At 57.1% G+C, this 27,732-nt stretch overlaps 1 protein-coding gene across 1 annotated transcript; it reads right to left on the reverse strand.

Moving 5' to 3' along the window:
- Positions 1–1,054: 1,054 nt before the first annotated feature.
- NOSIP (nitric oxide synthase interacting protein) lies at positions 1,055–27,419 on the reverse strand. The gene is made up of 8 exons (XM_068998825.1): positions 27,073–27,419; positions 26,865–26,970; positions 21,279–21,360; positions 17,616–17,748; positions 15,330–15,415; positions 8,407–8,600; positions 3,638–3,746; positions 1,055–1,203 (listed from the first exon to the last, which is right to left on the reverse strand). The coding sequence occupies exons 1-8, from the start codon at positions 27,140–27,142 to the stop codon at positions 1,132–1,134; spliced, it is 852 nt and encodes a 283-aa protein (XP_068854926.1). The 5' UTR covers positions 27,143–27,419; the 3' UTR covers positions 1,055–1,131.
- Between the last annotated feature and the right edge of the window lie 313 nt (positions 27,420–27,732).

Raw genomic sequence — 27,732 nt, forward strand, 5'->3', positions numbered from 1 at the left:
GGGTGATTTTGGGGGGTCCCGAGGTGTTTTAGGGACCCCCCAGGGGATTTTGAGGGGGGGTTTTGGGGGTCCCAGGGTGGTCTTGGGGGTCCCGGGGTGGATTTTGGGGGTCCCGGGGTGGTTTTTGGGGGTCCCGGGGTGGATTTTGGGGGGTCCCGGCGTGGTTTTTGGGGGTCCCGGGTTGGTTTTGGGGGTCCCGGGGTGGTTTTTGGGGGTCCCGGGGTGGTTTTGGGGGGTCCCTGGGTGATTTTGGGGGTCCCAGGGTGGGATTTTGGGGGTCCCAGGGTGGTTTATTGGGGTCCCGAGGTGTTTTAGGGACCCCCGGGGAGATTTTGGGGGCATTTTGGGGGGGTTTTGGGGGGTCCCGGGGTGGGATTTTGGGGGTCCCGGGTTGGGTTTTGGGGACCTGGGGTGGTTTTGGGGGTCCCAGGGTGATTTTGGGGGGTCCCGAGGTGTTTTAGGGACCCCCCAGGGGATTTTGGGGGGGGGTTTTGGGGGTCCCGGGGTGGATTTTGGGGGTCCCGGGGTGGTTTTGGGGAGTCCCGGGGTGGTTTTTGGGGTCCAGGGGGGGTTTTGGGGGTCCCGGGGTGGTTTTTGGGGTCCAGGGGGGGTTTTGGGGAGTCCCGGGGTGGGATTTTTGGGGTCCAGGGGGGGTTTTAGGGGGTCCCTGGGTGGTTTTGGGGGTCCCTGGGTGATTTTTGGGGGTCCCGGGGTGAATTTGGGGGTCCCAGGGTGGTTTTTGGGGTCCCGGGGTGGTTTTGGGGGTCCCTGGGTGATTTTTGGAGGTCCCAGGGTGATTTTGGGGGGTCCCGAGGTGTTTTAGGGACCCCCCCAGGGGATTTTGGGGGTCCCGGGGTGGATTTTGGGGGTCCCAGGTTGGTTTTTGGGGGTCCCTGGGTGATTTTGGGGGTCCCGGGGTGGTTTTTGGGGACCCCCCTGGATGGTTTGGGGGGTTCCCAGGAAGGTTTGGGGGCGGTTTTGGGGGAAATAAATGGGATTTTGGGGGTTTTGGGGGGGGGCAGCGTTTTGGGATCTCCCGGTGGTTTTTGGGGGGGGGGTTTTTTTTTTGCCCCCCTCCCCAATTTTGGGGGGCTCCCCAGTTTCGGAGTCCCCCCGGTTTCGGGGTCCCCCCTAGGCCTGCATCACCGGCCGCGATTTCTTGGCCTCCAGGGAGACCCCGGCGCCGGCGAAGCCGGTCCCGCCCTGGGGGGGGGAGGGGAAAAACGGGGTGAGGGAGGGGGAGGGGGGACCCCAAAATTGTCCCCGCAGAGCCCCGAAAACCCACCCCAAAAACCCACCCCAAACCCCACCCCAAAAACCCCAAAAACCAACCCCAAAAACCACCAAAAAATACCCAAAACCCACCCCAAAAACCTCAAAACCCCACCCCAAAAACCCCAAAACCCCACCCCAAAAACCCCAAAACCCCACCCCAAAAACCCCCAAAAAATACCCAAAACCCACCCCAAAAACCTCAAAAACCCACCCCAAAAACCCACCCAAACCCACCCAAAACCCCACCCCAAAAACCCCAAAAACCCACCCAAAACCCACCCCAAAAACCCCAAAACCCCACCCCAAAAACCCCAAAACCCCACCCCAAAAACCCCCAAAAAATACCCAAAACCCACCCCAAAAACCCCAAAACCCCACCCCAAAAACCCCCAAAAAATACCCAAAACCCACCCCAAAAACCTCAAAAACCCACCCCAAAAACCCACCCAAACCCACCCAAAACCCCACCCCAAAAACCCCAAAAACCCACCCAAAACCCACTCCAAAAACCCCAAAACCCCACCCCAAAAACCCCAAAACCCCACCCCAAAAACCCCCAAAAAATACCCAAAACCCACCCCAAAAACCTCAAAAACCCACCCCAAAAACCCCCAAAAAATACCCAAAACCCACCCCAAAAACCTCAAAAACCCACCCCAAAAACCCACCCAAACCCACCCAAAACCCCACCCCAAAAACCCCAAAAACCCACCCAAAACCCACCCCAAAAACCCCAAAACCCCACCCCAAAAACCCCAAAACCCCACCCCAAAAACCCCCAAAAAATACCCAAAACCCACCCCAAAAACCTCAAAAACCCACCCCAAAAACCCCAAAAACCCACCCCAAAAACCCCCAAAAAATACCCAAACCCACCCAAATCCCACCCCAAAAACCCCAAAAACCCACCCCAAAAACCCCACAGCCCCCCCAAAAACCCACCCTAAAAACCCCAAAAAAACCCCAAAACCCACCCCAAAAACCCCAAAACCCACCCCAACCCCCCCCCCAGACCCCCCAAACGCACCCCAAATCCGTCCTAGAACCCCCAAACCCCACCCAGACCCCCCCAAATCCCCCCAAATCCCCCCACAATACCCCCAAAATCCCCCCAAACCCCTCCCAGACCCCCCAAAATCCCCCCAAACCCCTCCCTAACCCCTCCCAGACCCCCCACAATCCCCCCCAAACCCCCCCAAAATCCCCCCAAACCCCACCCAGACCCCCCAAAATCCCCCCCAGTCCTTCCCAGGGACCCTCAGGCCCCCCAAAATCCCTCCCAAACCCCCCAAAATCCCCCCAAATCCCCCCCAAACCCCCTCCCAGACCCCCCCAAATCCCCCCAAACCCCCTCCAAACTCCCCCAGACCCCCCCAAATCCCCCCCAAACCCCCTCCCCGAACCCCCAAAATCCCCCCCAAACCCCACCCAGCCCCCCCAAAATCCCCCCCAGTCCTTCCCAGGGACCCTCAGGCCCCCCAAAATCCCCCCAAATCCCCCCAAATCCCCCCAAACCTCCCCCAAACGCCACCCAGACCCTCCAAAATCCCCCCAAACCTCCCCCAGACCCCCCCAGATCCCCCCAAATCCCCCCAAACCTCCCCCAGACCCCCCAAATCCCCCCAAAATCCCCCCAAACCCCACCCAGCCCCCCAAAATCCCCCCCAGTCCTTCCCAGGGACCCTCAGGCCCCCCAAAATCCCTCCCAAACCCCCCAAAATCCCCCCACAATCCCCCCCAAACCCCCCCAAAATCCCCCCAAACCCCACCTAGCCCCCCCAAAATCCCCCCCAGTCCTTCCCAGGGACCCTCAGGCCCCCCAAAATCCCTCCCAAACCCCCCCAAATCCCCCCAAACCCCCTCCAAACTCCCCCAAAATCCCCCCAAATCCCCCCCCAAACCCCCTCCCCGACCCCCCCAAATCCCCCCAAACCCCCCCAAAATCCCCCCAAACCCCACCTAGCCCCCCCAAAATCCCCCCCAGTCCTTCCCAGGGACCCTCAGGCCACCCAAAATCCCCCCCAAATCCCCCCAAAATCCCCCCAAACCTCCCCCAAACGCCACCCAGACCCTCCAAAATCCCCCCAAACCTCCCCCAGACCCCCCAAACCCCCTCCCAGACCCCCCCAAAATCCCCCCAAACCTCCCCCAAACGCCACCCAGACCCTCCAAAATCCCCCCAAACCCCCTCCCAGACCCCCCAAACCCCCTCCCAGACCCCCCCAAAATCCCCCCAAACCTCCCCCAGACCCCCCAAATCCCCCCGAAACCCCCCCAAATCCCCCCAAACCCCCTCCAAACTCCCCCAGACCCCCCCAAACCCCCCCCAGACCCCCCCAAATCCCCCCCCGCGCCCCCAGACCCGCTGCAGGACGATGATGTCGCCGTCGCCCAGGGGGTCCCCGCTCAGGGGGTCCCGCATGTCCCGGCGGATCAGGCGCTCGACGCAGTCCAGAGTGACCACGGCCCCCCTGCGGCACCCGGGGGCACTTAGGGGGCACTTAGGGGTCATTTGGGGGCAGTTTGGGGTCACTCGGGGTCATTTAGGGGTCACTCGGGGTCATTTAGGGAACTTTGGGGGCAGTTTGGGGTCATTTGGGGGCAGTTTGGGGTCACTCGGGGTCACTTAGGGGTCACTCGGGGTCATTTAAGGAACTTTGGGGTCACTCGGGGTCATTTGGGGTCATTTGGGGGCAGTTTGGGGTCACTCGGGGTCATTTGGGGTCATTTAGGGGTCACTCGGGGTCATTTAGGGGTCATTTGGGGGCAGTTTGGGGTCACTCAGGGGCAGTTTGGGGTCACTCAGGGGTCACTCGGAGTCATTTGGGGTCACTCAGGGTCACTCAGGGGTCACTCGGGGTCATTTAGGGGTCACTCAGGGTCACTCAGGGGTCACTCGGGGTCACTCAGGGGTCATTTGGGGTCATTTAGGGGTCACTCGGGGTCACTCTGGGTCACTCAGGGGTCACTCGGGGTCACTCGGGGTCATTTAAGGAACTTTGGGGTCACTCAGGGGTCATTTGGGGTCACTCAGGGTCACTCAGGGGTCACTCGGGGTCATTTAAGGAACTTTGGGGTCACTCGGGGTCACTCTGGGTCACTTTGGGGTCATTTAAGGAACTTAGGGGTCACTCGGGGTCATTTGGGGGCAGTTTGGGGTCACTCAGGGTCACTCGGGGTCATTTAGGGGTCACTTAGGGGTCACTTAGGGGTCATTTAGGGGTCACTCGGGGTCATTTAAGGAACTTTGGGGTCACTCAGGGTCATTTGGGGGCAGTTTGGGGTCACTCGGGGTCATTTGGGGTCACTCAGGGGTCACTCGGGGGTCATTTAGGGGTCACTCGGGGTCATTTGGGGTCACTCAGGGGTCACTCGGGGGTCATTTAGGGGTCACTCGGGGTCATTTGGGGTCACTCGGGGTCATTTAGGGAACTTTGGGGTCACTCAGGGGCAGTTTGGGGTCATTTAGGGGTCACTCGGGGTCATTTAAGGAACTCTGGGGTCACTCGGGGTCATTTGGGGGCAGTTTGGGGTCACTCAGGGTCATTTAGGGGTCATTTAGGGGTCACTCGGGGTCACTCTGGGTCACTTTGGGGTCACTCGGGGTCACTTGGGGTCATTTAGGGAACTTTGGGGTCACTCAGGGGCAGTTTGGGGTCATTTAGGGGTCACTCGGGGTCATTTAAGGAACTCTGGGGTCACTCGGGGTCATTTGGGGGCAGTTTGGGGTCACTCAGGGTCATTTAGGGGTCATTTAGGGGTCACTCGGGGTCACTCTGGGTCACTTTGGGGTCACTCGGGGTCACTTGGGGTCATTTAGGGAACTTTGGGGTCACTCAGGGGTCATTTGGGGTCACTCAGGGGTCACTCAGGGTCATTTAGGGGTCACTCAGGGGTCATTTGGGGTCACTCAGGGTCCCTCAGGGGTCACTCGGGGTCACTCAGGGGTCATTTGGGGTCACTCAGGGTCACTCAGGGGTCACTCGGGGTCATTTAAGGAACTTTGGGGTCACTCGGGGTCATTTGGGGGTCACTTAGGGGTCACTCAGGGTCATTTGGGGTCACTCTGGGTCACTCTGGGTCATTTGGGGGTCACTCGGGGTCATTTAGGGAACTTTGGGGTCACTCAGGGTCATTTAGGGGTCATTTAGGGGTCACTCGGGGTCATTTAAGGAACTTTGGGGTCACTCGGGGTCATTTAGGGAACTTTGGGGTCACTCAGGGGCAGTTTGGGGTCATTTAGGGGTCACTCGGGGTCATTTAGAGGTCACTCGGGGTCACTCGGGGTCATTCAAGGAACTTTGGGGTCACTCAGGGGTCATTTGGGGGCAGTTTGGGGTCACTCGGGGTCATTTAGGGGTCACTCAGGGGTCATTTAAGGAACTTTGGGGTCACTCGGGGTCACTCGGGGTCATTTAAGGAACTTTGGGGTCACTCGGGGTCATTTGGGGGCAGTTTGGGGTCACTCGGGGTCATTTAGGGGTCACTTAGGGGTCATTTGGGGTCACTCAGGGGTCACTCGGGGTCATTTAGGGAACTTTGGGGTCACTCAGGGGCAGTTTGGGGTCATTTAGGGGTCACTCGGGGTCATTTGGGGGTCACTCGGGGTCATTTAGGGTCACTCGGGGTCACTTAGGGTCACTCGGGGTCACTTAGGGGTCACTCGGGGTCATTTAGGGGTCATTTGGGGGCAGTTTGGGGTCACTCGGGGTCATTTGGGGTCATTTAGAGGTCACTCGGGGTCACTCGGGGTCATTTAAGGAACTTTGGGGTCACTCGGGGTCATTTGGGGGTCACTCAGGGGTCACTCGGGGGTCAGAGGTCAGATTGGGGGCGTGGGGATGACCGGGCGGGGGGGCCGGAGAGGGAAATCGGGGGGTCCGTGGGGGAACTGGGGGGAGCTTGGGGGGAGTTTGGGGGGTCCCCGGGGCTCAGTGGTCACTCCTGAGGGTCCCAGGGGGCTTTAGGGGGTCCCTGGGGCTCAGTGGTCACTCCTGAGGGTCAGTGGTCACTCCCGAGGGCCCCCGGGGCTCAGTGGTCACTCCCGAGGGTCCCAGGGGGCTTTAGGGGGTCCCTGGGGCTCAGTGGTCACTCCTGAGGGTCTCAGGGGGTCCCAGGGGTCTCAGGGGCTCAGTGGTCACTCCTGAGGGTCTCAGGGGGTTTTAGGGGGTCCCTGGGGGTCAGTGGTCACTCCCGAGGGTCCCAGGGGGCTTTAGGGGGTCCCTGGGGCTCAGTGGTCACTCCTGAGGCTCAGTGGTCACTCCCGAGGGCCCCCGGGGCTCAGTGGTCACTCCTGAGGGTCCCAGGGGGCTTTAGGGGGCCCCCGGGGCTCAGTGGTCACTCCTGAGGGTCAGTGGTCACTCCCGATGGTCCCTGGGGCTCAGTGGTCACTCCCGAGGGTCTCAGGAGGTTTTAGGGGGTCCCTGGGGGTCAGTGGTCACTCCTGAGGGTCAGTGGTCACTCCCGATGGTCCCTGGGGCTCAGTGGTCACTCCTGAGGGTCTCAGGGGGTTTTAGGGGGTCCCTAGGGGTCAGTGGTCACTCCTGAGGGTCTCAGGGGGTCCCTGGGGGTCAGTGGTCACTCCCGATGGTCCCTGGGGGTCCCAGGGGCTCAGTGGTCACTCCCGAGGGTCTCAGGGGGTCCCAGGGGGTCAGTGGTCACTCCTGAGGGTCAGTGGTCACTCCTGATGGCCCCCGGGGCTCAGTGGTCACTCCTGAGGGTCTCAGGGGGTTTTAGGGGGTCCCTGGGGGTCAGTGGTCACTCCTGAGGGTCTCAGGGGGTCCCTGGGGGTCAGTGGTCACTCCCGAGGGTCAGTGGTCACTCCTGATGGCCCCCGGGGCTCAGTGGTCACTCCCGATGGTCCCTGGGGGTCCCAGGGGCTCAGTGGTCACTCCCAAGGGTCTCAGGGGGTCCCAGGGGGTCAGTGGTCACTCCTGAGGGTCAGTGGTCACTCCTGATGGCCCCCGGGGCTCAGTGGTCACTCCCGAGGGTCTCAGGGGGTCCCAGGGGTCTCAGGGGCTCAGTGGTCACTCCTGAGGGTCTCAGGGGGTTTTAGGGGGGTCAGTGGTCACTCCCGAGGGTCCCAGGGGCTCAGTGGTCACTCCTGAGGGTCAGTGGTCACTCCCGAGGGCCCCGGGGGCTCAGTGGTCACTCCCGAGGGTCTCAGGGGGTCCCTGGGGTCTCAGGGGGTCAGTGGTCACTCCCGAGGGTCAGTGGTCACTCCCGAGGGGCTCAGGGGCTCAGTGGTCACTCCTGAGGGTCAGTGGTCACTCCTGAGGGCCCCCGGGGCTCAGTGGTCACTCCCGAGGGTCCCAGGGGGTTTTAGGGGCTCCCCGGGGCTCAGTGGTCACTCCTGAGGGTCAGTGGTCACTCCTGAGGGTCAGTGGTCACTCCCGAGGGCCCCCGGGGCTCAGTGGTCACTCCCGAGGGTCTCAGGGGGTTTTAGGGGGTCCCAGGGGCTCAGTGGTCACTCCTGAGGGTCTCAGGGGGTCCCAGGGGGTCAGTGGTCACTCCTGAGGGTCAGTGGTCACTCCTGATGGCCCCCGGGGCTCAGTGGTCACTCCTGAGGGTCTCAGGGGATCCCAGGGGTCTCAGGGGCTCAGTGGTCACTCCCGAGGGTCCCAGGGGGCTTTAGGGGGTCCCTGGGGCTCAGTGGTCACTCCTGAGGGTCAGTGGTCACTCCCGAGGGGCTCAGGGGGTCCCAGGGGTCTCAGGGGCTCAGTGGTCACTCCCGAGGGTCAGTGGTCACTCCCGATGGCCCCCGGGGCTCAGTGGTCACTCCTGAGGGTCTCAGGGGGTCCCTGGGGGTCAGTGGTCACTCCTGAGGGGCTCAGGGGGTCCCAGGGGTCTCAGGGGCTCAGTGGTCACTCCTGAGGGTCAGTGGTCACTCCCGAGGGCCCCCGGGGCTCAGTGGTCACTCCCAAGGGTCTCAGGGGGTCCCAGGGGGTCAGTGGTCACTCCCGAGGGTCAGTGGTCACTCCTGATGGCCCCCGGGGCTCAGTGGTCACTCCCGAGGGTCCCAGGGGGTTTTAGGGGGTCCCTGGGGGTCAGTGGTCACTCCCGAGGCTCAGTGGTCACTCCCGAGGGTCAGTGGTCACTCCCGAGGGCCCCCGGGGCTCAGTGGTCACTCACGATGGCCGCAGCACGGCGCAGGGGGTGGCGTTGCCCAGCGGGTCCCGGCTCAGGGCGCACACGTAGCGCTCGCTGGGCTCTCGGGCCAGCAGCTGGCCCGGGCTCAGCCCCGGCTCGGCCGGACAGAACCGGACCGGGACCAGCTGGGCCAGGCGCAGCTTCCGGCCGGACATGGGGCACCGGACACAGCGGTCCTGAGGGGGGGGGGAAAGGGGTCAGGGGGACCCCAAAAGCGCACAGAGATAGCCCAAACCTGCACTAAAATAGCCCAAAAGCGCACTAAAATAGCCCAAAAGCGCACAGAAATAGCCCGAAATCGCACTAAAATAGCCCAAAAGCGCACAGAAACAGCCCAAAAGCGCACAGAAATAGCCCAGAACTGCACAAAAACAGCCCAAAAGCGCACTAAAATAGCCCAAACCTGCACTAAAATAGCCCAAAAGCTCACAGAAATAGCCCAAAAGCAGACAGAAATAGCCCAAAAGCGCACAAAAATAGCCCAAAATCGCACTAAAATAGCCCAAAATCGCACTGAAATAGCCCAAACCTGCACTAAAATAGCCCAAACCTGCACTAAAATAGCCCAAAACCGCCCTAAAATAGCCCAAAAGCGCACTAAAATAGCCCAAACCTCACAAAACCAGCCCAAAACAGCCCAAATCCCAGAAAAACACCCCAAAACCGCACAAAAATACCCCAAAACCGCACAAAAATAGCCCAAAAGTGCACAAAACCAGCCCAAAGCTGCACAAAAATAGCCCAAAACTGCACAAAAACAGCCCAAAAGCTCACAAAAATAGCCCAAAACCGCCCTAAAATAGCCCAAAAGTGCCCTAAAATAGCCCAAACCTGCACTAAAATAGCCCAAACCTGCACAAAAATAGCCCAAAAGCGCACAGAAATAGCCCAAAAGCGCACTAAAATAGCCCAAAAGCGTACAGAAATAGCCCAAAAGCGCACTAAAATAGCCCAAAAGCGCACTAAAATAGCCCAAAAGCGCACTAAAATAGCCCAAACCTGCACTAAAACAGCCCAAAAGCGCACAGAAATAGCCCAAAAGCGCACAGAAATAGCCCAAACCTGCACTAAAATAGCCCAAACCTGCACTAAAATAGCCCAAAACTGCACAAAAACAGCCCAAAAGCGCACAAAAATAGCCCAAAACTGCACTAAAATAGCCCAAAAGCGCACAAAAATAGCTCAAAAGCGCACAGAAATAGCCCAAAAGTGCACTAAAATAGCCCAAAAGCGCACAGAAATAGCCCAAAAGCGCACAGAAATAGCCCAAAACTGCACAAAAATAGCCCAAAAGCAGACAGAAATAGCCCAAAAGCGCACAGAAATAGCCCAAAATCGCACTAAAATAGCCCAAAACCGCACAAAAATGGCCCAAAAGCGCACTAAAATAGCCCAAAAGCAGACAGAAATAGCCCAAAACCGCCCTAAAATAGCCCAAAAGTGCCCTAAAATAGCCCAAACCTGCACTAAAATAGCCCAAACCTGCACAAAAATAGCCCAAAAGCGCACAGAAATAGCCCAAAAGCGCACTAAAATAGCCCAAAACTGCACAAAAATAGCCCAAACCTCACAAAACCAGCCCAAAACAGCCCAAATCCCAGACAAACACCCCAAAACCGCACAAAAATAGCCCAAAAACTCACAAAAATAGCCCAAAACTGCACAAAACCAGCCCAAAAGCTCACAGAAATACCCCAAAACCGCACAAAACCAGCCTTAAATCACAGAAAAACAGCCTAAAACCTCACAAAAATACCCCAAAACCTCACAAAACACCCCAAAACCTCACAAAACCAGCCCAAAACCGCACAAAACAGCCTAAAATCACAGAAAAACAGCCCAAAACCTCACCAAAACAGCCCCAAACCTCACAAAACCAGCCCAAAACAGCCCAAATCCCAGAAAAACACCCCAAAACCGCACAAAAATAGCCCAAAACCTCACAAAAAGAGCCTAAAACATCCCAAATCCCAGAAAAACAGCCCAAAACCGCACAAAAATAGCCCAAACCTGCACAAAAACAGCCCAAAACCGCCCTAAAATAGCCCAAACCTGCACAAAAATAGCCCAAAAGCGCACAGAAATAGCCCAAAAGCGCACAAAAATAGCCCAAAATCGCACAAAAATAGCCCAGAACTGCACAAAACCAGCCCAAAAGCGCACTAAAATAGCCCAAAAGCGCACAGAAATAGCCCAAAAGCTCACTAAAATAGCCCAAAACTGCACAAAAATAGCCCAAAACTGCACAAAAATAGCCCAAACCTGCACAAAAAATAGCCCAAACCTGCACAAAAATAGCCCAAAACTGCACTAAAATAGCCCAAAACCGCACAAAAATAGCCCAAAATCGCACAAAAATAGCCCAAAACTGCACAAAACCAGCCCAAAAGCGCACAGAAATAGCCCAAACCTGCACTAAAATAGCCCAAAAGCGCACAAAAATAGCCCAAAACCTCACAAAAACAGCCCAAAAGCGCACAGAAATAGCCCAAAAGCTCACCAAAACAGCCCAAACCACAGAAAAACAGCCCTAAAACCTCACAAAACAGCCCAAAACCACACAGAAATACCCCAAAACCACACAGAAATAGCCTAAAACCTCACAAAAATACCCCAAAACCGCACAAAAATAGCCCAAAAGTGCACAGAAATACCCCAAAACTGCACTAAAATAGCCCAAAAGCGCACAAAAATAGCCCAAAACCTCACAAAAAGAGCCTAAAACATCCCAAATTCCAGAAAAACAGCCCAAAACCTCACAAAAATAGCCCAAAACCGCACAAAAATAGCCCAAAAGTGCACAAAACCAGCCCAAAGCTGCACAAAAATAGCCCAAACCTGCACTAAAATAGCCCAAAACGGCACAAAAACAGCCCAAAAGCGCACTAAAATAGCCCAAAAGCGCACAGAAATAGCCCAAAACCTCACTAAAATAGCCCAAAAGCGCACAAAAATAGCCCAAAAGCGCACAGAAATAGCCCAAAAGCGCACAGAGATAGCCCAAAAGCGCACTAAAATAGCCCAAAACTGCACAAAAATAGCCCAAACCTCACAAAACCAGCCCAAAACAGCCCAAATCCCAGACAAACACCCCAAAACCGCACAAAAATAGCCCAAACCCGCACAAAAATAGCCCAAAACAGCCCAAATCCCAGAAAAACAGCCCAAAACCTCACAAAAATACCCCAAAACCGCACAAAAACAGCCCAAAAGCTCACAAAAACAGCCCAAATCCCAGAAAAACACCCCAAAACCACACAAAAACAGCCCAAAAACTCACAAAAACAGCCCAAAACCGCACAAAACCAGCCCAAAACCACACAAAACCAGCCCAAAACCTCACAGAAATACCCCAAAACCTCACAGAAATACCCCAAAACCGCACAAAACCAGCCTAAAATCACAGAAAAACAGCCTAAAACTGCACAAAAATACCCCAAAACCTCACAAAAACAGCCCAAAACAGCCCAAATCCCAGAAAAACACCCCAAAACCACACAAAAATAGCCTAAAACCGCACAAAAATAGCCCAAAAGCTCACAAAAACAGCCTAAACCAGCCCAAAACATCACAAAAGCAGCCTAAAACCTCACAAAACAGCCCAAAAGCTCACAAAAGCACCCCAAAACCGCACAAAAATACCCCAAAACCGCACAAAACCACCCCAAAACCTCACAAAAACACCCCAAAATCCGCACAAAAATACCACAAAACCTCACCAAAACAGCCTAAAATCACAGAAAAACAGCCTAAAACAGCCCAAACCCCCAAAAAACAGCCCAAAACCTCAAACCACCCCGAAACCCCACAAAACCACCCAAAAACCCCACAAAAACATCCCAAATCCCAACAAAAACCACCCCAAAGCCCCACAAAAGCACCCCAAAACCCCACAAAACGACCCCAAAACCTCATAAAAACACCCCAAAACCTCACAAAAACAGCCCAAAACCCCAACAAAAACATCCCAAATCCCAACAAAAACCACCCCAAAACCCCACAAAAGCACCCCAAAACCTCAAAAACAACCCTAAAACCCCACAAAACAACCCTAAATCCCACAAAACCACCACAAATCTCACAAAACCACCCCAAAGCCCCACAAAAGCACCCCAAAACCTCACAAAACGACCCCAAAACCTCACAAAACGACCCCAAAACCTCAAAAAAAACCCCCACAAAACCACCCCAAAACCCACAAAAACATCCCAAATCCCAACAAAATCCACCCCAAAACCCCACAAAACCACCCCAAAACCTCACAAAAACACCTCAAAACCCACAAAACCACCCCGAAACCCCACAAAACCACCCAAAACCCCCACAAAAACACCACAAATCCCAACAAAATTCACCCCAAAGCCCCACAAAAGCACCCCAAAACCTCACAAAACGACCCCAAAACCTCATAAAAACACCCCAAAACCTCAAAAAAACCCCCCACAAAACGACCCTAAAACCTCACAAAAACCTCAAAACCCACAAAACCACCCCAAAACCTCACAAAACCACCCCAAAACCCACAAAAACATCCCAAATCCCAACAAAATCCACCCCAAAACCCCACAAAACCACCCCAAAACCCCACAAAAGCACCCCAAAATCCCACAAAACAACCCTGACCCCACAAAACCTCACAAAACCATCCCAAAACCTCACAAAACCACCCAAAAACCCCACAAAAACACCACAAATCCCAACAAAATTCACCCCAAAGCCCCACAAAAGCACCCCAAAACCTCACAAAACGACCCTGACCCCACAAAACCCCACAAAACCACCCCAAAACCCCAACAAAAACATCCCAAATCCCAACAAAAACCACCCCAAAACCCCACAAAAGCACCCCAAAACCTCAAAAACAACCCTAAATCCCACAAAACCACCACAAATCTCACAAAACCACCCCAAAGCCCCACAAAAGCACCCCAAAACCTCACAAAACGACCCCAAAACCTCACAAAACGACCCCAAAACCTCAAAAAAAACCCCACAAAACCACCCCAAAACCCACAAAAACATCCCAAATCCCAACAAAATCCACCCCAAAACCCCACAAAACCACCCCAAAACCTCACAAAAGCACCCCAAAATCCCACAAAACAACCCTGACCCCACAAAACCTCACAAAACCATCCCAAAACCCCACAAAACCACCCAAAAACCCCACAAAAACACCACAAATCCCAACAAAATTCACCCCAAAGCCCCACAAAACCACCCCAAAACCTCACAAAACGACCCCAAAACCTCAAAAAAACACCCCAAAACCTCAAAAAAAACCCCCACAAAACGACCCTAAAACCTCACAAAAACCTCAAAACCCACAAAACCACCCCAAAACCTCACAAAAACACCCCAAAACCCACAAAAACATCCCAAATCCCAACAAAATCCACCCCAAAACCCCACAAAACCACCCCAAAACCCCACAAAAGCACCCCAAAATCCCACAAAACAACCCTGACCCCACAAAACCTCACAAAACCATCCCAAAACCTCACAAAACCACCCCAAAACCCCACAAAACCACCCAAAAACCCAACAAAAACTACCCCAAAACCCCACAAAAGCACCCCAAAACCTCACAAAACTACCCCAAAACCCCACAAAAGCACCCCAAAACCCCACAAAACCACCCCAAAACCCCACAAAACCTCACAAAAACACCCCAAAACCTCAAAAAAAGCCCTAAAACCCCACAAAAACACCACAAATCCCACAAAACTACCCCAAAACCCCACAAAACCACCCAAAAACCCCACAAAAACACCCTAAACCCCCCCGATTTGGGGTTTTTGTGGGGTTTTGCAGGGGTTTGTGGGGTTTGTGGGGTTTTTGTGGGGTTTTTGTGGGGTTTTCTCTGGATTTCGGAAGGTTTTGGGGTGATTTTGTGGATTTTTCTGTGGATTTCAGAAGGTTTTATGGGGTTTTTGTGGGGTTTTCTCTGGATTTCGGAAGGTTTTGGGGTGATTTTATGGGGTTTTTGTGGGGTTTTTCTGTGGATTTCAGAAGGTTTTGGGGTGATTTTGTGGGGTTTTTCTGTGGATTTTAGAAGGTTTTGGGGTGATTTTATGGGGTTTTTCTGTGGATTTTAGAAGGTTTTGGGGTGATTTTATGGGGTTTTGTGTGGACTTTAGAAGGTTTTGGGGTGATTTTATGGGGTTTTTGTGTGGATTTCGGAAGGTTTTGGGGTGATTTTGTGGGGTTTTTCTGTGGATTTCGGAAGGTTTTGGGGTGATATTATGGGGTTTTTCTGTGGATTTAGGTTTTGGGGTGATTTTATGGGGTTTTTCTGTGGATTTAGGTTTTGGGGTGATTTTATGGGGTTTTTGTGTGGATTTAGAAGGTTTTGGGGTGATTTTATGGGGTTTTTTGTGTGGATTTCGGAAGGTTGTGGGGTGATTTTATGGGGTTTTTGTATGGATTTGTGTGGATTTCAGAAGGTTTTGGGGTGATTTTATGGGGTTTTTCTGTGGATTTCAGAAGGTTTTGGGGTGATTTTATGGGGTTTTGGTGGCTTTTCGTGTGGATTTCGGAAGGTTTTGTGGGGTTTTTCTGTGGATTTCAGAAGGTTTTGGGGTGATTTTATGGGGGTTTTTGTGGGTTTTTGTGTGGATTTGGGAAGGTTTTGGGGTGATTCTATGGGGTTTTTGTGGGTTTTTATGTGGATTTGGGAAGGTTTTATGGGGTTTTTGTGTGGATTTAGAAGGTTTTGGGGTGATTTTATGGGGTTTTTGTGTGGATTTGTGTGGATTTTGGAAGGTTTTGGGGTGATTTTATGGGTTTTTTTGTGTGGATTTAGAAGGTTTTGGGGCTGGGGGCGGGATTTGGGATCTGGGGCGCCTCTGGGGTCCCGCTGTGCCTTTGGGGTGGCCCCGTGGGCTCCGCCCGTGGCCACTCACGGGCTTCTGCAGCCGCTCGGCTCCGGCCTCCGGGGTCAGCGAGGGGATCCAGAAACTGGGGAGGGGTCCCGAGGGGCCGGGGGCACCTGGGGGGGGGGGAGGGGGAGGGCACCGAGTGACCCCCAACCCCAAATCCCGGCCCCACAGCCCCCCCAAAGCAGCCTCCCCCCCCAAAAATCCCCCCCCCTTATTGGGGTCACGGGGGTCTTCCCACCCCAAACCCCAAATATCCTTCCCAGAGCCTCCCAAATCCCCCCCAGACCCCCAAAATCCCCCCAAGACGCCCCAAAATCCCCCCCAACCCCCCCAAGACCCTCCAAAATCCCCCCAAACCCCTCCCAGATCCCCCCAAATCCCACCCAGAGCCCCCAAAATCCCTCCAAAATCCCCCCCAAACCCCACTCAGACCCCCCAAACCCCCAAAATCCCCATAACCCCACCCAGACCCCCCCAAAATCCCCCCAAACCCCCAAAATCCCCCCCAAACCCCTCCCAGACCCCCCAAAATCCCCCTGAGACCCCACCCAGCTCCCTAAAAACATCTCAGCGCCCCCCAAACCCCACCCAAACCCCCCAAATCCCCCCAAACCCCACCCAGACCCCCAAAATCCCCCCAAACCCCACTCAGACCCCCCAAAATCCCCCCAAACCCCTCTCAGAGCCCCCAAAATCCCCCCAAACCCCCCAAAATCCCCCCCAAACCCTACTCAGATCCCCCAAACCCCCAAAATCCCCTCAACTCCTCCCAGAACCCCCAAAATCCCCCCAAACCCCACTCAGACCCCCCAAAATCCCCACAAACCCCACTCAGACCCCCCAAAATCCCTCCAAAATCCCCCCAAACCCCACCCAGATCCCCCAAAATCCTCCAAAACGCCGGTCAGACCCCCCAAAATCCCCCCAATCCCCCAAAATCCCCCCCAAACCCCTCCCAGACCCCCCAAAATCCCCCTGAGACCCCACCCAGCTCCCTAAAAACATCTCAGCGCCCCCCAAACCCCACTCAGACCCCCCAAAATCCCCCCAAACCCCACCCAGCCCCCCCCAAATCCCCTCCAAACCCCACTCAGACCCCCCAAAACCCCCCCAAACCCCACTCAGACCCCCCAAAATCCCCCTCCCCCAAGCCCCCAAAATCCCCCCAAACCCCCAAAATCCCCCCAAACCCCACCCAGATTCCCCAAAATCCCCCCAAACCCCTCCCAGATCCCCCAAAATCCCTCCCCGACCCCACTCAGGCCCCCCAATATCCCCCCGAGACCCCACCCAGCTCCCTAGAAACATCTCAGCACCCCCCAAAACCTACTCAGACCCCTCAAAATCCCCCCAAAACCCACCCAGACTCCCCCAAAATCCCCCCAAAACCCACCCAGACTGCCCCAAAATCCCCCCAAACCCCACTCAGAGCCCCCAAAATCCCCCCAAACCCCACTCAGACCCCCCAAAATCCCCCCAAACCCCTCTCAGAGCCCCCAAAATCCCCCCAAACCCCCCAAAATCCCCCCCAAACCCTACTCAGATCCCCCAAACCCCCAAAATCCCCTCAACTCCTCCCAGAACCCCCAAAATCCCCCCAAACCCCTCCCAAACCCCACTCAGACCCCCCAAAATCCCCCCAAACCCCACTCAGACCCCCCAAAACCCCACTCAGACCCCCCAAAATCCCACCCAGACCCCCCCAAACCTCTCCTTACCCCACTCAGACCCCCCAAAACCCCCCCAAACCCCACCCAGACCCCCCAAAATCCCCCCAAACCCCACTCAGACCCACCCAGACCCCCCAAAATCCCCCCAAACCCCACTCAGACCCACCCAGACCCCCCAAAATCCCCCCAAACCCCACCCAGACGCCCCAAAATCCCCCCTTACCCCACCCAGACCCCCCAAAACCCCCCCAAACCCCACCCAGATCCCCCAAAATCCCCCCAAACCCCACTCAGACCCCCCAAAATCCCACCCAGACCCCCCCAAACCTCCCCTTACCCCACTCAGGCCCCCCAAAACCCCCCCAAACCCCACCCAGACCCCCCAAAATCCCCCCTTACCCCTCTCAGACCCCCCCAAACCCCCCCAAACCCCACCCAGACCCCCCAAAATCCCCCCTTACCCCACTCAGACCCCCCAAAATCCCACCCAGACCCCCCCAAACCTCTCCTTACCCCACTCAGACCCCCCAAAACCCCCCCAAACCCCACCCAGACCCCCCAAAATCCCCCCAAACCCCACTCAGACCCCCCCAAACCCCACTCAGACCCCCCCAAAATCCCACCCAGACCCCCCCCTTACCGGTGGTCCCGGGGGTCTCCCCCTTCCCCAGGGGGGTCTCGGCCTCCAGGAAGCCCCTGATGGCGGCGGCCGCCCCCTCCCCCTGGCGCTGCTCCCGCTCCCGGCGCCGCTGCGCCCGCTGCCGCTCGTAGGCCTAAGGGGAGGGAACCCCAAAATTGGGGCCCCCCAAAATCTCGGGGAGACCCCCAAATCTACCCTCAAACCCCTCACAGACCACCCAAACCCTCCCCAAATTCCGGAGCACCGCCCTCCCCCCCCCCCCCAGAGCAGGCCCATAAACGTGGGGGGACGCCAAAATCAGGGAGGGACCTCAAAAAAAAAAACCCCAGACTCCCCCAAAACTCCGGAGTTCCCCCGAATTTATTGGATTTCAGGCCCCCTGCCCTGATTGTGGGGATCCTCCCGGGATTTTGGGGACCCCGCGAACTTCGGGGACCCCCCCAAAATCCTGCCCCAAAATCCCCAACTCTGCCTCATTTGCAGACACTCCATTCCTAAACTTTGGGGACTCCCCCTGAATTTTTCTCCCCTCACCTTTCCCTCCCTTTTCCCCTCACATTTTCCTCCCTTTTCCCCCTCACCTTTCCCTCCCTTTTCCACTCTCACGTTTCCCTCCCTTTTCCACTCTCACGTTTCCCTCCACTTTTCTCCCCTCAGCTTTCCCGCCCTTTTCTCTCCTCAGCTTTCCCGCCCTTTTCTTTCCTCATGTTTCCCTTCCTTTTTACCCTCACATTTCCCACCGTTTTCTCTCCCCTCACGTTTCCCTCCCTTTTCCCCCCTCACCTTTCCCGCCCTCTTCCCCCCTCACATTTTCCTCCCTTTTCCCCCCTCACCTTTCCCTCCCTTTTCCCCCCTCACCTTTCCCTCCCTTTTCCCCCCTCACCTTTCCCGCCCTCTTCCCCCCTCACATTTTCCTCCCTTTTCCCCCCTCACGTTTCTCTCCCTTTCTTCCCTCACTTCCCTCCCTTTTCCTCTCACGTTTCCCTCCCTTTTCTTCCCTCACATTTCCTGCCATTTTCTCTCCCCTCACATTTCCCTCCCTTTTTCCCCTCACGCTTCCTTCCCTTTTTACCGTCACATTTCCCACCCTTTTCTCCCCTCACCTTTCCCGCCCTTTTCTCCCCTCACCTTTCCCTCCCTTTTCTCTCCTCACGTTTCCTGCTCTTATTCCCCTCATGTTTCTCCCCTCACGTTCCCTCCCTTTTTACCCTCACATTTCCCGCCGTTTTCTCTCCCCTCACCTTTTCCTCCCTTTCCCCCCTCACCTTTCCCGCCCTTTTCTCCCCTCACATTTCCTGCCATTTTCTCTCCCCTCACATTTTCCTCCCTTTTCCCCCCTCACATTTCCTGCCATTTTCTCTCCCCTCACATTTTCCTCCCTTTTCCCCCCTCACCTTTCCCTCCCTTTTCCCCCTCACCTTTCCCGCCCTTTTCTCCCCTCACCTTTCCCTCCCTTTTCCCCCCTCACCTTTCCCTCCCTTTTCTTTCCTCATGTTTCCTTCCCTTTTTACCCTCACATTTCCCGCCATTTTCTCTCCCCTCACATTTTCCTCCCTTTTCTCCCCTCACCTTTCCCTCCCTTTTCTCTCCTCACGTTTCCTGCTCTTATTCCCCTCATGTTTCTCCCCTCACGTTCCCTCCCTTTTTACCCTCACATTTCCTGCCATTTTCTCTCCCCTCACATTTTCCTCCCTTTTTCCCCTCACCTTTCCCTCCCTTTTCTCCCCTCACCTTTCCCTCCCTTTTCACCCTCACATTTCCTGCCATTTTCTCTCCCCTCACATTTTCCTCCCTTTTTCCCCTCACCTTTCCCTCCCTTTTCCCCCCTCACCTTTCCCTCCCTTTTTCCCCTCACATTTCCCTCCCTTTTCTCTCCTCACGTTTCCTGCTCTTTTCCCCCTCATGTTTCTCCCCTCACGTTCCCTCCCTTTTTACCCTCACATTTCCCGCCGTTTTCTCTCCCCTCACCTTTCCCTCCCTTTTCCCCCCTCACCTTTCCCTCCCTTTTCCCCCTCACTTTTCCTTTCCTTTTTCCCCCTCACCTTTCCCTCCCTTTTTTCCCCCCTCACCTTTCCCTCCCTTTTCCCCCCTCACATTTCCCTCCTTTTTTCCCCTCACCTTTCCCTCCCTTTTCTCTCCTCACGTTTCCTGCTCTTATTCCCCTCATGTTTCTCCCCTCACGTTCCCTCCCTTTTTACCCTCACATTTCCCGCCGTTTTCTCTCCCCTCACCTTTCCCGCCCTTTTCCCCCCTCACGTTTCCCTCCCTTTTCCCCCCTCACATTTCCCTCCTTTTTTCCCCTCACCTTTCCCTCCCTTTTCTCCCCTCACCTTTCCCTCCCTTTTCTCTCCTCACGTTTCCTGCTCTTATTCCCCTCATGTTTCTCCCCTCACGTTCCCGCCCTTTTTACCCTCACCTTTCCCGCCGTTTTCTCTCCCCTCACCTTTCCCTCCCTTTTCTCCCCTCACCTTTCCCGCCCTTTTCTCCCCTCACCTTTCCCTCCCTTTTCTCCCCTCACCTTTCCCTCCCTTTTCCCCCCTCACCTTTCCCGCCCTTTTCCCCCCTCACCTTTCCCGCCCTTTTCTCCCCTCACCTTTCCCTCCCTTTTCTCCCCTCACCTTTCCCTCCCTTTTCCCCCCTCACCTTTCCCGCCCTTTTCCCCCCTCACCTTTCCCTCCCTTTTCTCCCCTCACCTTTCCCGCCCTTTTCTCCCCTCACCTTTCCCTCCCTTTTCCCCCCTCACCTTTCCCTCCCTTTTCCCCCTCACTTTTCCTTTCCTTTTTCCCCCTCACCTTTCCCTCCCTTTTTTCCCCCCTCACATTTCCCTCCTTTTTTCCCCTCACCTTTCCCTCCCTTTTCTCTCCTCACGTTTCCTGCTCTTATTCCCCTCATGTTTCTCCCCTCACGTTCCCTCCCTTTTTACCCTCACATTTCCCGCCGTTTTCTCTCCCCTCACCTTTCCCGCCCTTTTCCCCCCTCACCTTTCCCTCCCTTTTCTCCCCTCACCTTTCCCTCCCTTTTCCCCCCTCACCTTTCCCTCCCTTTTCTCCCCTCACCTTTCCCTCCCTTTTCCCCCCTCACCTTTCCCGCCCTTTTCCCCCCTCACCTTTCCCTCCCTTTTCCCCCCTCACCTTTCCCGCCCTTTTCCCCCCTCACCTTTCCCTCCCTTTTCCTCCCTCACCTTTCCCTCCCTTTTCCCCCTCACCTTTCCCTCCTTTTTTCCCCTCACCTTTCCCTCCCTTTTTTCCCCCCTCACCTTTCCCTCCCTTTTCTCTCCTCACGTTTCCTGCTCTTTTCCCCCTCATGTTTCTCCCCTCACGTTCCCTCCCTTTTTACCCTCACATTTCCTGCCATTTTCTCTCCCCTCACATTTTCCTCCCTTTTTCCCCCCTCACCTTTCCCTCCCTTTTCTCCCCTCACCTTTCCCTCCCTTTCCCCCCTCACCTTTCCCTCCCTTTTCCCCCCTCACCTTTCCCTCCCTTTTCCCCCCTCACCTTTCCCTCCCTTTTCCCCCCTCACCTTTCCCGCCCTTTTCTCCCCTCACATTTCCCGTGAGGAAACACGAAGGGAAAAATGCCAAAACCCAGAGGTTTTGGGGTCCCCCTGAGGTTTTGGGGACCCCCGAGGTTTCGGGAACCCGCCGGGGGTTTTGGGGACCCCCACCTTGGTCTCGCGGGCGATCTGAGCCTTGCGGTGCAGCAGGAACCCCACGATGGCCTCGCGCTCGTACAGGAACCCGTCAGGGCTGGGGGGAGGGAAAAGGGGGGGGTCAGGGGCACCCCAAAATATTTTGGAGGGGGTTTAATAGTTTGGGGGGGGGGGGGGGTCTTATGGGGTGTGGGGGACTCCCAAAGGTCAAATTTTGGGGGGTTCAGGCACCCTGAGATGGGAGGGGTGAAAGGGGGAGATTGGGGTGGGAGGGTAATGGGGGAGGGTCCCCAAAATTTGGGTGGGGGGGGAAATTTTGGGAGTCCAGGGGTTTCCTGGGGGTTGTTGGGAGGACCCCAATATTTTTGAGGGGTCCTGAGAGGGGGTTTGGGGGGAGTCCCAGGGGTGATTTTGGGGAGGTTTTGAGGGTCTTGGGGGTGGTTTTGGGGGGTCCCAGGGGTGATTTTGGGGAGGTTTTGAGGGTCTTGGGGGAGTTTCTGGGGGTCCCAGGGGTGGTTTTTGGGGGTCCCAGGGGTGGTTTTGGGGAGGTTTTGAGGGTCTTGGGGGAGTTTCTGGGGGTTTTGGGAAGTCCTGGGGGTCCCAGGGGTGGTTTTGGGGAGGTTTTGAGGGTCTTGGGGGAGTTTCTGGGGGTTTTGGGAAGTCCTGGGGGTCCCAGGGGTGGTTTTGGGGAGGTTTTGAGGGTCCTGGGGGGTTTCTGGGGGTCCTAGGGGTAGTTTTTGGGGGTCCCAGGGCTGTTTTGGGGGGGTTTTGGAGGTCCCAGGGCTGTTTTTGGGGGTCCCGGGGCTGGTTTTGGGGTGTTTTGGGAGGTCCTGGTGCCATTTTGGGGCTCTTTTGGGGGGTCCCGGTGCTGTTTTGGGGTGTTTTTAGGGTGTTTTTGGGGGCTCCCTCACGTGACCACGGGGTCGCGGCAGGGCTGGGACTGTTTTGGGGGGTCCCGGTGCTGTTTTTGGGGGTCCCGGTGCTGTTTTTGGGGGTCCCGGTGCTGATTTGGGGTGGTTTTGGGGAGATTTGGGAGTCCTGGTGCTATTTTGGGGCTGGTTTTGGGGGTCCCGGGGCTGGTTTTGGGGGTCCCGAGGTGTTTTTGGGGGTATTTTTGGGGTCTCCCTCACGTGACCACGGGGTCGCGGCAGGGCTGGGGCTGTTTTGGGGGGTCCCGGGGTGGTTTTGGGGCTGTTTTTGGGGGTCCCGATGCTGTTTAGGGCTGTTTTTGGGGTCTCCCTCACGTGACCACGGGGTCCCGGCAGGGCTGGGACTGTTTTTGGGGGGTCCTGCGGTGTTTTGGGGGGTCCCGGTGTTATTTTGGGTGGGTTTTTGGGGGTCCCAGTGCTGTTTCCGGGGGGATTTGGGAGTCCTGGTGCTATTTTGGGGGTGTTTTTGGGGGTCCCGCGGTGTTTTTGGGGCTCCCGGTGTTATTTTGGGGCTCCCGGGGCTGGTTTTGGGGGTCTCGGGGCTGGTTTTGGGGTATTTTTGGGGGTCCCGGGGCTGTTTTTGGGGGTCCCGGGGCTGTTTTTGGGGGTTCCGGGGTGGTATTTTGGGGGGTGTTTTTGGGGGGCCTGGTGCTGTTTTTGGGGTCTCCCTCACGTGACCACGGGGTCACGGCAGGGCTGGGACTGTTTTGGGGGTCCCGGTGCCATTTTGGGGTGGTTTTGGGGGTATTTTTGGGGGTCCCGGTGTTATTTTGGGGGCATTTTTGGGGTCTCCCTCATGTGACCACGGGGTCGCGGCAGGGACTGTTTTGGGGGGTCCCACGGTGTTTTTGGGGCTCCCGGTGCCATTGTGGGGGTGGTTTTGGGGGTCCCGGTGCTGTTTTTGGGGGTCCCAGTGCTATTTTGGGGGTCCCGGGGCTGTTTTTGGGGCTCTTTTTGGGGGTCCCGGTGCTGTTTTTGGGGGCTCCCTCAGGTGACCACGGGGTCGCGGCAGGGCTGGGACTGTTTTTGGGGGGTCCCGGTGCCGTTTTGGGGTGTTTTTGGGGGTATTTTTGGGGTCTCCCTCAGGTGACCACGGGGTCCCGGCAGGGCTGGGACTGTTTTTGGGGGGTCCCGGTGCCATTTTGGGGTGTTTTTGGGGGCATTTTTGGGGTCTCCCTCAGGTGACCACGGGGTGGCGGCAGGGCTGGGACTGTTTTGGGGGGTCCTGGGGGTGGTTTTTGGGGGTCCCAGGGCTGTTTTGGGGGGGTTTTGGAGGCCCTAGTGCTGTTTTTGGGGTTCCCGGGGCTGTTTCTAGGGTATTTTTGGGGGTCCCGGTGTTATTTTGGGCTGGTTTTGGGGCTGGTTTTGGGGGGTCCCGGTGCCATTTTGGGGTGTTTTTAGGGGTATTTTTGGGGTCTCCCTCAGGTGACCACGGGGTCGCGGCAGGGCTGGGACTGGTTTGGGGGTCCCAGGGGTTATTTTGGGGTGGTTTTGGGGGTCCCGGTGCTGTTTTTTGGGGTGTTTTGGGGTGGATTTGGGAGTCCTGGTGCTATTTTGGGGGTGTTCTTGGGGGTCCCGCGGTGTTTTTGGGGGTCCCAGGGCTGTTTGGGGGGGTTTTGGGGGTCCCGGGGCTGTTTTTGGGGTGTTTTGGGAGGTCCTGGTGCCATTTTGGGGCTCTTTTGGGGGGTCCCGGTGCTGTTTTGGGGTGTTTTTAGGGTGTTTTTGGGGTCTCCCTCAGGTGACCACGGGGTCGCGGCAGGGCTGGGACTCTATTAGGGGGTCCCGGTGTTATTTTGGGGTGTTTTTGGGGGTATTTTTGGGGTCTCCCTCACGTGACCACGGGGTCACGGCAGGGCTGGGACTGTTTTGGGGGGTCCCGGTGTGTTTTTGGGGGTCCCAGGGCTGTTTTGGGGGGGTTTTGGAGGCCCTAGTGCTGTTTTTGGGGTTCTCGGGGCTGTTTCTAGGGTATTTTTGGGGGTCCCGGTGTTATTTTGGGCTGGTTTTGGGGCTGTTTTTGGGGGGTCCCGGTGCCTTTTGGGGGTATTTTTGGGGTCTCCCTCAGGTGACCACGGGGTCCTGGCAGGGCTGGGACTGTTTTTGGGGGGTCCCGGTGTTATTTTGGGGTGTTTTTAGGATGTTTTTTGGGGTCTCCCTCAGGTGACCACGGGGTCCCGGCAGGGCTGGGACTGTTTTGGGGGGTCCCGGTGTTATTTTGGGTGGGTTTTTGGGGGTCCCAGTGCTGTTTCCGGGGGGATTTGGGAGTCCTGGTGCTATTTTGGGGGTGTTTTTGGGGGTCCCGCGGTGTTTTTGGGGCTCCCGGTGTTATTTTGGGGCTCCCGGGGCTGGTTTTGGGGGTCTCGGGGCTGGTTTTGGGGTATTTTTGGGGGTCCCGGGGCTGTTTTTGGGGGTCCCGGGGCTGTTTTTGGGGGTTCCGGGGTGGTATTTTGGGGGGTGTTTTTGGGGGGCCTGGTGCTGTTTTTGGGGTCTCCCTCACGTGACCACGGGGTCACGGCAGGGCTGGGACTGTTTTGGGGGTCCCGGTGCCATTTTGGGGTGGTTTTGGGGGTATTTTTGGGGGTCCCGGTGTTATTTTGGGGGCATTTTTGGGGTCTCCCTCATGTGACCACGGGGTCGCGGCAGGGACTGTTTTGGGGGGTCCCACGGTGTTTTTGGGGCTCCCGGTGCCATTGTGGGGGTGGTTTTGGGGGTCCCGGTGCTGTTTTTGGGGGTCCCAGTGCTATTTTGGGGGTCCCGGGGCTGTTTTTGGGGCTCTTTTTGGGGGTCCCGGTGCTGTTTTTGGGGGCTCCCTCAGGTGACCACGGGGTCGCGGCAGGGCTGGGGCTGTTTTTGGGGTCCCGGTGCCATTTTGGGGTGGTTTTGGGGGTATTTTTGGGGGTCCCGGTGTTATTTTGGGGGCATTTTTGGGGTCTCCCTCATGTGACCACGGGGTCGCGGCAGGGACTGTTTTGGGGGGTCCCACGGTGTTTTTGGGGCTCCCGGTGCCATTGTGGGGGTGGTTTTGGGGGTCCCGGTGCTGTTTTTGGGGGTCCCAGTGCTATTTTGGGGGTCCCGGGGCTGTTTTTGGGGCTCTTTTTGGGGGTCCCGGTGCTGTTTTTGGGGGCTCCCTCAGGTGACCACGGGGTCGCGGCAGGGCTGGGACTGTTTTTGGGGGGTCCCGGTGCCGTTTTGGGGTGTTTTTGGGGGTATTTTTGGGGTCTCCCTCAGGTGACCACGGGGTCCCGGCAGGGCTGGGACTGTTTTTGGGGGGTCCCGGTGCCATTTTGGGGTGTTTTTGGGGGCATTTTTGGGGTCTCCCTCAGGTGACCACGGGGTGGCGGCAGGGCTGGGACTGTTTTGGGGGGTCCTGGGGGTGGTTTTTGGGGGTCCCAGGGCTGTTTTGGGGGGGTTTTGGAGGCCCTAGTGCTGTTTTTGGGGTTCCCGGGGCTGTTTCTAGGGTATTTTTGGGGGTCCCGGTGTTATTTTGGGCTGGTTTTGGGGCTGGTTTTGGGGGGTCCCGGTGCCATTTTGGGGTGTTTTTAGGGGTATTTTTGGGGTCTCCCTCAGGTGACCACGGGGTCGCGGCAGGGCTGGGACTGGTTTGGGGGTCCCAGGGGTTATTTTGGGGTGGTTTTGGGGGTCCCGGTGCTGTTTTTTGGGGTGTTTTGGGGTGGATTTGGGAGTCCTGGTGCTATTTTGGGGGTGTTCTTGGGGGTCCCGCGGTGTTTTTGGGGGTCCCAGGGCTGTTTGGGGGGGTTTTGGGGGTCCCGGGGCTGTTTTTGGGGTGTTTTGGGAGGTCCTGGTGCCATTTTGGGGCTCTTTTGGGGGGTCCCGGTGCTGTTTTGGGGTGTTTTTAGGGTGTTTTTGGGGTCTCCCTCAGGTGACCACGGGGTCGCGGCAGGGCTGGGACTCTATTAGGGGGTCCCGGTGTTATTTTGGGGTGTTTTTGGGGGTATTTTTGGGGTCTCCCTCACGTGACCACGGGGTCACGGCAGGGCTGGGACTGTTTTGGGGGGTCCCGGTGTGTTTTTGGGGGTCCCAGGGCTGTTTTGGGGGGGTTTTGGAGGCCCTAGTGCTGTTTTTGGGGTTCTCGGGGCTGTTTCTAGGGTATTTTTGGGGGTCCCGGTGTTATTTTGGGCTGGTTTTGGGGCTGTTTTTGGGGGGTCCCGGTGCCTTTTGGGGGTATTTTTGGGGTCTCCCTCAGGTGACCACGGGGTCCTGGCAGGGCTGGGACTGTTTTTGGGGGGTCCCGGTGTTATTTTGGGGTGTTTTTAGGATGTTTTTTGGGGTCTCCCTCAGGTGACCACGGGGTCCCGGCAGGGCTGGGACTGTTTTGGGGGGTCCCGGTGTTATTTTGGGGTGTTTTTAGGGTGTTTTTTGGGGTCTCCCTCACGTGACCACGGGGTCACGGCAGGGCTGGGACTGTTTTTGGGGGTTCCCGGTGCCATTTTGGGGTGTTTTTGGGGGTGTTTTTGGGGTCTCCCTCACGTGACCACGGGGTCGCGGCAGGGCTGGGACTGTTTTTGGGGGGTCCCGGTGCTGTTTTGGGGTGTTTTTAGGGTATTTTTGGGGTCTCCCTCAGGTGACCACGGGGTCGCGGCAGGGCTGGGACTCTATTAGGGGGTCCCGGTGTTATTTTGGGGTGTTTTTAGGGTATTTTTGGGGTCTCCCTCACGTAACCACGGGGTCGCGGCAGGGCTGCAGGGACAGGCAGCAGCAGTCGAAGTCCTTGATGGCGTCGCGCCCGACGCGCACCCGCTGGGTCCCGTAGCCCGAGGCCGCTGCGGGGACAGCACCAGGGGGACGCTGCGGGCCCCGTCCCGTCCCGGGGCGGCCCCGCGTCCCCTCCCGGGGCGGCCCCGCGCCCCTTTCCCCGCTCCCACCTGTGTCCTTCTTCCTCTCGTGGTAGCTGTACACGGCCCCCGCCGTGCAGTTCTTGCCGTGCCGGGTCATGGCTGCGCCTCAGCGCCCGGCGGCGGCTCCGGAGGTGTAAAATCACCGAAGGGCGATGCCCACAGAGGGTCCCGGGGGTCCCGGAAGGGTTCGGGGCCCGCGTCCCCCTCACCGCCAGCTCCGTCGCCACAGAGGAAGGCGGAAGCGGTGGAGCGGAAGTGAACGGCGGTGAAAAGAGTCCTCTGGAGCGCGCAACAGCAAAAAGAGCCCGGGTGAGTGCAGCGTTTCGGTTCCGCCCCGCGGCAAGAGGCGTCTCCCACCCACCGCAGCTCCCAGTTGTTCCCAGTACGTCCCAGTTCGCCCCGGGGTCCCTCAGGAGCTCCTGCTGTAAAACCCCGCCGCTCACTTGCTCTGCCCTCGCACCTCCCAGCCGCACCCCGCTCCCCCAGGAACCCCCGGGAGCCGGGCTGAGCCCCTCACATCACCCCGCCCCTATAGGGGACACCGCCGGCCCGTACCCGCCCCTTTTTCCTCCTATAGGCACCGCCCTTCCCCTCTCTCTCCCGCCGTTGCTCGCCCCGCCCCTTCCCCTATAGAAAAGGCGTGGCCACGCCCATTTCCCCGCCAATTTCCCGCCCATTTCCCGCCCA

This window comes from Aphelocoma coerulescens, unplaced genomic scaffold (assembly GCF_041296385.1).
Source record: "Aphelocoma coerulescens isolate FSJ_1873_10779 unplaced genomic scaffold, UR_Acoe_1.0 HiC_scaffold_180, whole genome shotgun sequence".
NCBI lineage: Eukaryota > Metazoa > Chordata > Aves > Passeriformes > Corvidae > Aphelocoma > Aphelocoma coerulescens.

Excerpts from the sequence above, each read along its gene's own strand:
- NOSIP (XM_068998825.1), bottom strand. The coding sequence starts at position 27,142 with ATGACCCGGCACGGCAAGAACTGCACGGCGGGGGCCGTGTACAGCTAC. Across the intron at positions 8,601-15,329 it reads CCGAGCGGCTGCAGAAGCCC|GACCGCTGTGTCCGGTGCCC; the intron begins GTGAGTGGCCAC and ends CCCCCCCCTCAG. Across the intron at positions 3,747-8,406 it reads TGCGCCGTGCTGCGGCCATC|GGGGGCCGTGGTCACTCTGG; the intron begins GTGAGTGACCAC and ends CGGGTGCCGCAG.